This window comes from Mustelus asterias, chromosome 20, assembly GCF_964213995.1.
Source record: "Mustelus asterias chromosome 20, sMusAst1.hap1.1, whole genome shotgun sequence".
NCBI classification, from domain to species: domain Eukaryota; kingdom Metazoa; phylum Chordata; class Chondrichthyes; order Carcharhiniformes; family Triakidae; genus Mustelus; species Mustelus asterias.
Genome location: NC_135820.1, coordinates 19,454,074 through 19,468,191, shown reverse-complemented (window position 1 = coordinate 19,468,191; position 14,118 = coordinate 19,454,074). Strand labels below are relative to the sequence as shown.

General features: G+C 47.6%; 1 protein-coding gene across 1 annotated transcript in view; it reads left to right on the top strand.

Moving 5' to 3' along the window:
* Positions 1–10,504, top strand: part of tfap2c (transcription factor AP-2 gamma (activating enhancer binding protein 2 gamma)) — an 83,092-nt gene extending 72,588 nt beyond the window's left edge. Inside the window, exon 7 of the mRNA XM_078236305.1 lies at positions 9,849–10,504. Within this exon, the coding sequence (XP_078092431.1) occupies positions 9,849–10,140 (292 nt within the window). The 3' untranslated portion in view covers positions 10,141–10,504. The remainder of the gene's footprint in view (positions 1–9,848) is intronic.
* The last annotated feature ends 3,614 nt before the right edge of the window (positions 10,505–14,118 follow it).

Genomic DNA, 14,118 nt, shown 5'->3' with positions numbered 1-14,118 from the left:
TGCATATTATCAGCCTGACCAGCATTCATTGCCCATCTCTAATTGTCCTCAAGGAGATGGCGGTGAGCTGCCTTCTTGAACCGCTGCAGTCCCTGAGGTGTAGGACACCCCCAGTGCTGTTAGGGAGGATGTTCCATGATTTTGATCCAGCGACAGTGAAAGGATGGCGATATATTTCAAAGTCAGAATGGTGAAAGATGGAGGAGAGCTTCCAGTTGGTGGTATTCCCATGTATCTGCTGCTCTTGACCTTCTAGATGTTAGAGGTTACAGATTTGGAAGGTGGTGTTGAAGGAATCTTGGGGAGTTACTGTGGTGCATCTTGTAGATGGTACACACAGCTGCCACTGTGCTGCTTTGTCCTAGATGGTGTCAAGCTTCCTGAATGCTGTTGGAGCTGCTCTCATCCAGAAAAGTGGAGAATATTCCATCACATTCCTGACTTGTACCTTGTAGATGGTGGACAGGCTTTGGTGGGTCAGGCGGTGGAGTTGCTCACCATAGGATTCCTAGCCTCTGACCTGCTTTAGTAGCCAAAGTATTTATTCAATTGGTCTTATTCAGTTCTGGTCAGTGGTAATCCTCAGGAGGTTAATGGGCCGTTTAAAAGTCCATTAACTTGGCAGGACCAGAAAGTCCCGCTGGCATAAAATACCACCCAGAAAGTTGTTTTCTTTGATTTGGTCTCTGTTTTCTATCCTTGTATCTCTGAACAACCTTGGATTGTTTTACAGCATTAAAGACATGTGTAAAATGAACGTGGACTTCCCTGGTTTGTTTGTCTGGGGACTTGGTTTGATAAGTGAAATGAAAGACTTGCATTTCTATCAAAACTTCACAACTGCAGGAAACCCTAAAGCACTTCACAGCCAATGAAATGCTTTTGAATTGTAGGCACTGTGCAAAATGGGAATCGCAGTTAAAGTTTATTAAAGTTCATAAGTAGGCTTACATTAACTCTTCAATGAAGTTACTGTGAAAATTCCCTAGTCGCCACACTCCAGCACCTGTTCGGGTACACTGAGGGAGAATTTAGCATGGCCAATGCACCTAACCTGCACGTCTTTCAGACTGTGGGAGGAAGCCCATGCGGACACTGGGAGAACGTGTTGACTCCACACAGACGGTGACCCAAGCTGGGAATCGAACCCGAGTCCCTGGTGCTGTGAGGCAGCAATGCTAACCACTGTACCACTGTGCCTCTATTTGCATACAGCAAGCTCCCAGAGGCAGTAATGAGAGAAATTACCAAGTAATATGGTCTTGATGGTGCAGCATGAAGTAGAAATTGTGTCTAGCACGCTGGGGAATACTCCTGGCTGTTTTTTCCAAATAGCACAGTGGAATCTTTAACTTCCACTGGGACAGGTTGTCAGAACCTCAGTTTAACATCTCATTAGGAGAGGCAACTCCAGTGCGCCCTCAGAGCTGGGAATGGGCTCTCTGCTGCCCAAGTCTTGGAGTGAATTTTGAACTCAGGGAGCAGGATTTTCCAGCTGCACTCGCCCTAAAACCGGAAAATTCTGCCCATGGTCAACGGACCTTTGCATGGTTCAAAAATTCCTCCCAGGGTCTCTGGAAGTGTTATCTGATAGAGCCACCTGGCACTCAAAGCATTCTGGGTAGTTTGTAATCTTCACCAACGGGTCAATAATCTGCTGGAAAGCATCATTCAGCCTTTATAGGAATTAATGGAATAGAAAGCAGAACCGGTTCTGTAGAGGGAGACAAAGGACTGAGCCAGGTTACCACCTAGTGAAAGTGAAAATACATGGCTGTAGTAGTATTTGATGTTTATACTTGTAAAGCTGGCTGGTGAGACAATTGTTAGGATATGTTTAGTTTAAGACTGTCGCAATGTCGTAATTGCCTACAGCAACGGGAATGTATGGGCCAGGATTCCTGACCTAAGGAAGAATATTCTCACTATAGAAAGAATGAAGTGAAGGTTCAGCAGACTGATTCCCGGGATGGTGGAATTGTCCCATGAGGAGAGATTGAAGATTCTGGGCCTGTGCTCTCTGGACAGAGTTTGGAAGAATGAGAGGTGATCTCATTGGGCGGCACGGTGGCACAGCAGTTAGCACTGCTGCCTCATAGTGCCAATGACCCGGGTTCAATTCCCGGCTTGGGTCACTGTCTGTGTAGAGTTTACACGTTCTCCCCGTATTTGCATGGGTTTCCTCCGGGTGCTCTGGTTTCCTCCCACAGTCCAAAGATGTGTGGGTTAGGTGGATTGGCCATGCTAAATTGCCCCTTAGTGTCAGGGGGACTAGCTAGGGTAAATGCATGGGGTTATGGGGATAAGGCCTGGGTGGGATTGTAGCCGGTGCAGACTCGATGCGCCGAATGGCTTCCTTTTGCACTTTAGGATTCTATGAGACGCACCAAATCCTTACAGGGGCCGCGACAGGGTAAATGCAGTATACTGGTTGGGGAGGTGGGAGGTACAGTCTTGAGCACAAGGGGCAGGCCATTTAGGACTGAGATGAGTAGGAATTTCTTCACTTGGAGGGTGGTGAATCTTTGGAATTCTCTACCTCAGAGGGTTGTGGAAGCTCAATCAGAGAGTATGTTTAAAACAGAGATTGATCGATTTCTAGCTATTAAAGGCATCAAGGGATATGGAGATAGTGCAGGGAAATGGTAGATCAACCATAGTCTGGTTGAATGGTGGAGCAGATTTGAGGGACTGAATGGCCTACCCCTGCTCCTATATCCTACATCCTGTGATTTGTCTCCTGGAGTTCAGTGCTGTGGGATTCACTGCTTTTATAGAATAGAATCCCTACAGAGTAGGAAGAGGCCAATCAGCCCATCGAGCCTGTACCAACAACAATTCCACCCAGACCATATCCCCAGAACCTCACGTATTTACCCTGCTAATCCCATCTAACCTGCACATCTTTGAAGTGTGGGAGGAAACCAGAGCACCTGGAGGAAACCCATGCAGACACAGGGAGAAGGTGCAAACTACGCACAGTCAGTCAACTGAGTCCGGAATTGAACCCGGGTCCCTGATGCTGTGAGCTAACCACTGTGCCACCGTGCTTCAACAAGGATATCCCACGGCATGAACACGATCTTTAACCTTGTCTGACATCATTGTGGTTTGGGACTGGTAGGCTGTGTCATGACTATAATTTTCTGGAACTTCCACCGCTAATCAGTGCTCTGTTCATTATTTCAAACATCTGTTCTAAAGATTTTCAATGGTTCTTTGTGTCCTGGAGTTATTCTCCGGGCACTGAGTCACAGACTACTACCAATGAGACTGGGCTGGAAGTTACACTGCTGGCTGTGTTTTTTTTCATCACTGCCTGTTCTGAAATCCAGGAGCTGAGCACAGCACACTATCTGAACACAGGATCTCCCTGGTATCAAACCTGATTGTGCACATCTCCACTCAGACATGAAGGACAGAGGAGCGGAGAAGGATGGGAGGAGAGGTTATTTCTTCGCTGAAGTACTTGGTCATGACTGTATTGTCACACTTACCTGCATCAGAAGGGGCCTGTGTTGAGTTAACCACCCATGTACACAACACTTGGGACACTAAAGGGCAATTTAGCATGGGCAATTCACCTAACCTGCGCATCTTTGGACTGTGGGAGGAGCACCCGGAGGAAGCCCACACAGACATGGAGAGAACATGTAAACCCCACACAGTGACCCAAGGCCAGAATTGAACCCAGGCCCCTGGCACTGTAAGGCAGCAGTGTTAACCACTGTGCTGCCCACAGGAAGCCCAATTCTAGTTTGCGGGATGCTAAAAACATTTTAGTCTCTGATATGGCTTTCAGAGGAATTAGCTGGAAAATGTGACTCCACGGCATGCAGAGCTTTGTGCTCCTCTGCTTCCGAAATGGGAGGGGGTGTGCCATGCACACTGAATTCCCGTGTGGACTGTGCTGGGTACCATGTTGATGAGGGTATTTGTGTGGGTGTGAGGAGCTTGTGGAGGGTGTGCTCAGTAGGTTGATTGATGTTGGGCGTGTAAGACCATCACTAAGACCATCTGGAAATTTGGGCAAAGAAATGGCAGATGGAGTTCGATCCAGATAAATGCGAAGTGATGCATTTTGGTAGAAATAATGTAGGGGGGAGCTATACGATAAATGGCAGAACCATAAAGGGTGTAGATACGCAGAGGGACCTGGGTGTGCAAGTCCACAGATCCTTGAAGGTGACGGCGCAGGTGGAGAAGGTAGTGAAGAAGGCATATGGCCTGCTTGCCTTTATAGGACAGGGCATAGAGTATAAAAGCTGGGGTCTGATGTTGCGGTTGTATAGAACGTTGGTTTGGCCGCATTTGGAATACTGCGCCCAGTTCTGGTCACCACACTACCAGAAGGACATGGAGGCTTTAGAGAGAGTGCAGAGGAGGTTTACCAGGATGTTGCCTGGTAGGGAAGGGCTTAGTTATGAGGAGAGATTGGGTAAACTGGTGTTGTTCTCACTGGAAAGACGGAGGATGAGGGGTGACCTAATAGAGGTGTATAAAATTATGAAAATCATAAATAGGGTGAACGGTGGGAAGCTTTTTCCCAGGTCGGTGGTGACGTTCACGAGGGGTCATAGGTTCAAGGTGAAGGGGGGGAGGTTTAACACTGATATCAGAAGGACGTATTTTACACAGAGGGTGGTGGGGGCCTGGAATGCGCTGCCGGGCAAGGTGGTGGAGGCGGACACACTGGGAACGTTTAAGACTTATCTAGATAGCCACATGAACGGAGTGGGAATGGAGGGATACAAAAGAATGGTCTAGTTTGGACCAGGGAGCGGCGCGGGCTTGGAGGGCCGAAGGGCCTGTTCCTGTGCTGTATTGTTCTTTGTTCTTTGTTCTTATTTTCACCTCTGTAACATCTCTCGCCTTGACCTCGTTTCTCATCTGCTGCTGAAACTCTCATCCGTGCCTTCCTTACGCTAGACTCGAATGCTCCAATACCCTCCTGGCTGCTCTCCCACATTCTACCTTCTGTAAATTTGAGGTCATCCAAACCTCTGCAGCCCATGTCTCAACTCGCAGCAATTCCCACTCTCCAATCACCCTGTGACCCTTGACTTCTGGTCAAACAACATCTTGATTTTAAATTTTTCATCCTTGTTTTCAAATCCCTCCATGGCCTCAACCCTGTTCTATCATCACCTCCAGCCCCACAACCCTCCGAGATCTCTGTGTCCCTCTACTGCCGGACCAATTAAAATTGGGAATGCAGAGAGGCCAAAATTAGTGCCTTAAGCTGCCTGGGACTCCAGCTCTGCAATTCCCTCCCTAAACCTCTCAGCCTCTGCCTCACTTCCCTCCTTTAAGACACTTATTAAAACCTACCTCTTTGACCAAGATTTTGGTCACCTGACCTATATCTCCATAAGTGGCTCAGTGTTATATTTTGTTCCTTTTCCCCCCACTAATTGTTATTTCAAGCAATTATCAACTATAGCTCGGGCTTACTTGCTGGAGATCAGAAGGACGAGGGGGGAATCTGATCAAGGTATATAAAATGCTAAAGGAGATTGATAAGATGGACATTGAATTGATGTTCCCCCTTGTGGGACAGTCCAGAACAAGCGGTTGTAGATATAGAGGGGTTCAAAACTGAGATGAGGAGAAACTACTCTGAGGGTTGTGAATCTGTGGAACTCACTGCCCCAGAGGGCAACGGAGGCAGAATCAAGAAAGAAATAGAAATGTTTCTGAAGAAAAGTGGGATAAAGGGTGATGGGGAACAAGCAGGAAAGTGGAGTTGAGACCAGGATAAGATCAGCCAGTATCATGTTAAATAGCGGAGTGGGCTGGAAGGGCCGAATGGCCTACTTCACTCCAACTTCCTATGTTCAGGTTACTGGCTGTTTGCTGAGTTAGAACAAGTGTTTGGGGGTTTGTACTCCAGTTAAAGTTGGCAAAGTCTACAAGGAGTAGACTACAGTTTGAAGAAGAGTCATACGGACTTGGAAACTTTAACTGTGTTTCTTTCTCCACAGATGCTGCCAGACCAGCTGAGTTTTAGCAGCATTTTCTGTTTTCAGTTCTATAAAGAGTCTGTCAGGTGGTGAAAACCTTGGTTCTCACTTCAAGGGTTGAGTTTGCCACACTTGCTTGCAGTTTTGGGTGCTGTTGTTACCATCCCCGTTGGGACGGTGTGGGACTGGAGTTGAATTGGGGATTGTGATTACTAGCACCACAGTCAGATCAGCTGATCATGGAAAACCTGGCCAGAAAGCCTATGTGGCTCTTCCCTTCATCCTCACCAGCTACTTCCATATACCTGGTGGCAATGGCTGTGTCCTCATGAAGGTGAGGAAATGCCAGACACAGAACATCATGATAAATTGTGACATATGCTTTGGATAGTACTGCACGGCTCTTCTAGGACAGTCCAGATAGTGGATGTGTTGCTTAAAAGCCCCAAGGGCTTTCTGGGTGATTCTCCCATGCAGAGTGGCAGCGGGGCCCCCCACCGATCGCCCTCTAGGCCCTGCCCACAATAGGCCCCACCCCCCTGGCACCGCCTGATGCCTGGTGAGCAGTGCCGAGGTGCCCCCGGGCATGGGCACTTTGCCCCTTGGGCAGTGCCAGGGCACAGGCTGGCACTGCCAGGGTGCCCATGCCCAGGGGGTATCCCCCCTCCCCCCACTGTCCGACTCCCTGGGGATTGCTCCCCTTCACTCCAGCGGGATCTCCCGCTAGTTCCCCAAATGTGGGGAGCTACTCTAAACCCCGCTGGAGTGAAGTACTCCTGACGGGGTGGGAGATGCTTTCGGGCCTGATAACGACATTTAAAATAGATTAAAAATACATTTCAAACAGATTAAAGTTAGTTATCTCTCTTCCCAGAGAGGTTTCCAGCATAGTCTTGACTGTGCCTGTTCTCCGGCTCTGGGAGACACGCATGCGTCGGGAAAGCTTACGCAAATCCTGCAAAATGGCCGACATGTACACCTCTTGACCCACTCCGCCAGAAAATTTACGGGTCGCGATGGGAAAATCACCCACGTGTTGCACCACGGCTCTCATTTGGTGCATACTACCCACAAGTACTTGAGTTATGAGCCAGGTAATTGGCAGGTACTCAGGCCTGGTACTCACCCATTAGCTGATGTTACCTTTTGGTATGTGTGGCACCTTGTCCCGCAAGGACAGAGTGTACCAATGATTGTGGTGCATACATTTTGTTTCAGTGATGAGGCTGTCATGGTTGAATAGTACACAATAGTGAAATGCCTGCAGAGCTGTTCTAAGTGTGTGAGGGTGAGGTGAATGCTCACTATAATTTATGATTGATGGAGATTGTTGACGGGTGAGAGGTAGAGACTGTGCTGCATTGGTGAATGGGTGGTTTCATGGTGCAGTTGGTGAGATATAGAATTTGGAGATACATTTCTTGACCGATCATGTGAGGTCACTAAACGTCTTCCAACACTTCCAGGTCCTTGGGTCCAGACCGTACACCGTCTGCTCCCATTACTTTCTCAGAATTTGTCTGTAGGGTCTTCTAGCTCTCATTGGTTAGAAGACCTCTTCAATGTTGTCCATTTTGCCGCACCAAAGCCTCTAGTGCTGTGTCAGAGAACTCTTGGAAGCCACCCTCTGCCATTGTTCACTATTTCCCGACTCAAGGACACTTGTACGATAAATCTGATCACCTCCCCTTTCAGAAGTACAGGCTTGAACTTGAATTAGTCTGTTGTGATTTTGTGTCCCCTACTCAGGCACATAGTCACTCAACAGGCCTGGCTGCTCACCGCAATCAATTCAATGGACAGACAGCACAAGGTTTATGTGTTGCCTTTGCTGGAACCAATGGAAACAGGTTAATCCATCATTCTTCCCTCATGATCTTATCAAAGTAATTAAGATGGTATAAAGTTAGGCTTGGATATTAATTTGCCAGATTTAGACAGGGAGATTGGTTCAACAGCAAGTTTAGGATTGATATTTGAATATTCTGCGCACATTCAGATCAATGGGTGGCATGGTGGCACAATGGTTAGCACTGCTGTCTCACAGCTTCAGGGACCCTGGTTTGATTCCAGCCTTGGGTGAACTTTGCATGTTCTCCCCGTGTCTCCGTGGGTTTCCTCCGGGTGCTCTGGTTTCCTCCCACGCTCCAAAGATGTGCAGGTTAGGTGGATTGGCCGTGGTAAATGCACAAGGTTATGGGAGTAGGGTGGATGAGAGGGCCTGGGTAAAATACTCAGAGTTGCAGACTCAATGGGCCAAGTGACCCCTTATGCACAGTAGGGATTCTATGAAATATTAATGGACTCACATCTAGAGCAGTGAATGTGAAAACCAAGGTGGGAGAAATATCATGTGTAGTTGAAACACTGGCATTGACCTGTTACGGTGCAGCCCGTTCTATGGCCCAGAACCTTGCGTAGAGTGGTGGCCACCATCGGAGTGCCACTGTGCTGCTGTTGACTTACCCAGCTCGGGAGGTGGACATTCCTCATCTGATCCTCCGACCCAAGCCTGGTGAGAAATGTGCAGCGCTCCTGGTTCCCAGGCCCTTCTCGCTTAGGACAGTGGTGGGGGGGAGGGGGAGAGGGGGCTAAAGCCACATCCCCCTTTTTTTGGCACTAGCTATCATAGAGTAGGTATGTTTAAAGGCCCCAGCTGCTTTGGGAAGCCAGGGAGAAGGTAAATGTGTAACGGAAATAGGTGCATGGGAACAGGGGGCTCAGCAAAGGGGGTTGGTGGTTGGGGAAAGGGGAGGTGAGGTTTGGGCAGTTGGTGATGGGGTTAGTTGGAGGTAGGAGGTGTGCGGAGATAGTTGAGGGGTCGGGGGGGGAGGTAAGGGGATAGTTGGGAGGGTCTGGGAGGGTTTTCAGTACCATAGTTACAGAGGACGGCACGGTAGCACAATGGTTAGCACTGCTGCTTCACAGCTCCAGGGACCTGGGTTTGATTCCCAGCTTGGGTCACTGTCTGTGTGGAGTTTGCACATTCTCCTCGTGTCTGCGTGGCTTTCCTCCGGGTGCTCCAGTTTCCTCCCACAGTCCAAAGATGTGCGGGTTAGGTTGATTGGCCATGCTAAAAATTGCCCCTTAGTGTCCTGAGATGTGTAGGTTAGAGGGATTAGTGGGTAAAATATTTAGGGATATGGGGGTAGGGCCTGGGTGGGATTGTGGTCGGTGCAGACTCGATGGGCCGAATGGCCTCTTTCTGTACTGTAGGGTTTCTATGAGTTGGAATTGGTTTTAATCTTTCCAATTTTTTGTGAGTAATTATTCTGCTAAGAGATTCAGAATCATCCAAAATCTCCAGTTTAAATCAGAGTATCGGATGGTTCCTGGTACAGGGTCCATCGAAAGTTTAAACTACCCAGGCATTCCTGTGCAGCCTCGCATGGGATTCTCTAATATGTCTTCTGGAGTACCTTCAGGGTTGTGCTGTTTGTACACACACTCCCCCTTGTGCTGTCTTTTTTATTTCTTCTTTGATGGGATGTGGGCATCGCTGGCAAGGCCAGCATTTGTTGCCTATCCCTAATTGCTCTTGAACTGAGGTGTTTGCTGGGCCATTTCAGAGGGCAGTTGAGAGTCAACCACATTGCTGTGGCTCTGGAGTCACATATAGGCCATACTGGGTAAGGACAGCTGATTTCCTTCCCTACTGGGCATTGTGAACCAGATGGGTTTTTACGAGAATCAATTGTTATTTCATGGTCACCAATATTGGGACTAGTTTTATATTCCAGATTTATTAATTGAATTTAAACTCCACCGGCTGCCGTGGTAGGATTTGAACCCATTAACCCAGTCCGTTGCCAACACGCTGCCGTCTTCTCCTATTCTGCCTGGCCTTGTAAGATTGAACACCTTTTTTTTCTGTTCTCTTTCCAGGCAAATCTTCAAGGAGTTCACTGACATGCTGACCCAAGACCGATCTCCCTTGGGAAACACCCGGCCTGGCCCGATCCTGGAACCTGGCATCCAGGGCTGCCTGACCCACTTCAGCCTCATCACGCATGGCTTCGGGAGCCCAGCCATCTGCGCCGCCATGACCTCACTGCAGAACTACCTGAACGAGGCAATGAAGGCCCTGGACAAAATGTATGTGACCACCAGCAGTGGCCAGAACCTACAGGACAACATCAACAAAATAGGGGACAAAGATGAGAAACACAGGAAATGAGCAGGTGGATTTTACCCCTCTCCCACTTTGCATCTGGGACAGCCTGAACATGGTCAACACCCAACAACAACAACAAGAACAGAAAAACAAAATGGCGCCTGGCGGTGAGGTGCTGGCTCATACCTCCCGTGCATCATGAAATGCAAGACTATTAATCTGCACTACTTCGTGACCAACCGTTTCATTCACGTACCAAATATCAAATACAAGCAGCTCCTTCAGAATGTCAGTGGGTTTCCAGTGAGCCCCTGGGCTTACATTGGCCAGTGTGAGAGTTGACGAAACAGTCTGGCCTCCTTTGCAGTGTCAATGGTATCTAGAGTATTGCTTTTCACCAGCTCCCTAAAGACCCAAACCCACCCCCCCCCCCCCCCCCAAAGGCTCAGCACACTGAGTGCCCACAGAGTGTTGGCACCAAGATGCGTGCCAACAGTTAGTGAGAGGGGCATCTTCAACAGAAGAGAAGAAAAACCACAGGATTACTAGCTTCGTGAAACTTCAGGCCCTTTGACATTAATGGAGTCCTTTCAGTTGACTATGAAGGCTGGAATAGCTGATTTGCAATCACCGATTTTTGCTGTCTCTCACTAGATAACAAGCGAAGCAGCTCTCTAAAGATCCCACAGCTGACTAACATAACTGAGAGCTCAAGGAAAATGGAAATACCAGTCTGCCAAGGGATCGGAAGAATACAAATGATCCCTAGGCCTGACAATGGACGCCAGTGATCATTGATTCTGGGGAGTTTGGATACCAGTGCAGCGACACTTAGACTTTGTCGCATGGTGACCATCTCAGACTGGATCAGATATCAACGCACTATCGATGTTACCGAGCAAATACTTCAGTCAGTCTGAAGCTTGGTCCGCAGAACATGCTGGAAAGGAGGCAATAATTTTCATGCTCTCGATTACCAATGAATAACCTCGAAAGACCTAGCGAATCATCTGTCAACGTGCAAGTAGATGATGCAGATTGAGCAGGTCGGACTTGTATTTTTGACAGAAGTCAGGATCAACCTGGTGGAAATGTCAATTGAATCTGTGACCCATGCAGGTACAACAGGGAGGTGGTGGAGGGGGGGCGGGGGGGAGCTGAGGGAGGTCGGGGTGGGGGAGGCGGTTAATCTTCAATGCTTCCTCACATTTTATCCTCACGACATAATGCAAAGGCCACTGAGCTTAGACAAACCCTGTGGAGAACTTTCTGCTGTGCTTTATTCAGGGACTCAATCAATCCTTTTTTCACAACTTAACTGCGCACACAGCCCATCATTGGGAGTCGGAGTGTGGGAGGCTGATGAGGTTCTGTCAGCTCTTGAGTACATTTCAGACTTGCGTTATTATTGAACTGGGATTCCATACAGACAAAGCATTCATTCGCCCCAGTTCCATCCTGTTTCGGCTCGCTGGTGAGATAGCCCCATTTGAAGCAAGCTCAACTGAACACCTTTTTAAAAGTTAAATGAAGCTCTGATTGATTTGGAAAGTCTGCCTGGGCTAACTGTGTGAAATGCTCAAGTCTGCGTACAGGGCGTCAGAGTGACAACCCCACATACCAGCATAATCTTCCTCATATTACACTTACTCCACAAGTGAGAGCAGGCTCGGAAATCATTAAAAAAATCAAGATACCTGAGCCTAGAAATTACAGCTGCAAATAGTGGGGATAAGCCCTGCGTCTGACGGGTTCAAACTGGGCAGTAACCTGTTAAAACAAACTGGCCGAAGGCTGGTTAAAATAGTCAACTGAGGGATGTTATACAAACATTGATTAAACCCATGCCCGTCTACTAATGACAACAGGAGTTTCTGGGCTTTCCTGTCATTTTATAAAGTATTTTATTTTTGTGATTTTCAATACATGTCCTCTGTGTAACATGCTGCTTAAATCTTAAAAATCTAACTATTAATCCCATCTAAAGAATTGAGAGCACCCAGACAGAGGGGGCACTGTGACTCGGTGATGCCCCGAGTGCACAGCTCGGTGGTGAGGGGAGAGTGGAGGTGGTATCCATTGTCCTCTCACCTACACCCCTGTACTGTGGGCCGAGAGGGTGCAATTAAAAGGGGCACTGGATTAACCCTCGGCAGTTTTGTCTGAAATTCCTCTCAGTTATTCTCGTGGAGAATACGGGCAGTTTATTTTTAAAAAAGGACTAGCACCTGTGGGAGAGAAGAACTCAGGGAGGAATATTAGACAAGCATCTTAAACCTTTGCATAGAGTCTCCTTCAACCCAGTTTCGGAGACAGGGTGATCATTACTTCTCCCCTCCCCTTTTTTTTTAAGACTGACCGGCTGGAACTCAGGCTGATCATTCTAAACCAATAGGGCAAGGGGATCATCACATGGGGAGGGGGAAATGGGGGGGGCGGGGTCACAGGTTTTCCAGCCAGCACTAAACATGACAGCGACTGACCTCTGCAACATTTACACTGGAAGGCTGTGTGTACCATCTTCACTTTTCCCGTCTGACCTTGACCCGGGCAGGTGACCTGTTGAGGTCCAAAGAACCGTCTTTGGTCTACTCCAAATCTACTTGAAAAGCTGGGCGTGTGCGTGTCTGTGGTCACCAGGCAGCCAGCAACTTAGTTGTTCTTCTCTAAATGGTGGGAAAGTTTCCTCCACAGGGTAAATAGGGTAATAAGGGACCAATGTTCTGAATGTAGATATTTATTTATGTGTAATTTAATGATGGGTAATGTAAATATGGTGCAACCTTCAAATCCTTTTTAAAAACATGTGTTTACTTCCTTGTAAATAGGGTTTAGTCTTCCCGTTTTCTTATTTTTTTGGAGAAGTATTTTCCTGTTAATGGGTAAGCTAGGATATAATTCCTTATTCATTCCTGCACAGGTTATAATGATGAGAAACATGTAAAACAGGGTATTTAAGTGTGTTGGAGGTGCAGAGTGCCTGGCAGTGAGTTGAAAGCTGTGTTCTTCCTCAACACTCACCCAACTCTCTGGAAAAAGCAATAATTATTCTTGGTGCGAGTTATACGGTACTTTCTTTCTGTACATGAAGCAAGAGAATTTTAAAAATAAAATCTCTTCTGTCTGTGAATTTTAAGCCAATGGATGTTTAGGTACAGTTCCCAAAAAGCTGTGGATTCAGTGTCTTTCTGTCCTGTAATATAATGTTAATTGAGAAAAAATAATAAAAAAAAGATATTCTGAATTTAACACACTGTTTCTTCATGCTGTCTGGTTTGTCCAATAAAGTGAAGGTGGGAATTAGTTTGAAGGATTCGGCGATACAGGACTTGGGGGCCTAGTTTGGATCGTTGGGCCTGTGTTGAATTAAGGTAGTGAGGCGAGGTGGAAACTCAGCTGCAGCTCCAGAACTGAATCCCATGCTCCTTTCACTGTTGGGCATCCTGCCCAGATACTCATCTGGCCAAGGGACCTCAGGCTGATATCAGGTATCGTGAAGGCCTTACCTCTGCAGCAACGGAGGCTTAAGCTTTACAGTGCTTCACCTGGCAACACAGGAAAAGTTGGCAACTTTACCCGTTTGAGCCTCTTTGGCCCAAGTCTCTTTGCTGTCTGTTCAGGAAAGCAGGTTAAAATTTGGAATGCCGAATTCCCGGTGGACAAGTAACTACCCATTTTCTATTGGGCAGTGGGTGGTTAGAGGGGGTAAAAATGGCACAACCGCCGCATCTGTTTCATTAATTCGTGGGACATGGGTGTCGCTGGCTGGCTAGCATTTATTGCCCATCCCTAGTTGCCCTTGGAGGGCAGTTGAGAGTCGACCAGATTGCTATGCGTCTGGAATCACAATGTGGAGATGCCGGCGTTGGACTGGGGTAAACACAGTAAGAAGTTTAACAACACCAGGTTAAAGTCCAACAGGTTTATTTGGTAGCAAATGCCACTAGCTTTCGGAGCGCTGCTTGTCTGGACTTGCAGAATTTCACTGGCTGTCCTGTCTGGAGACAATACACATCTTTTTAACCTGTGCTTAATGCTTCC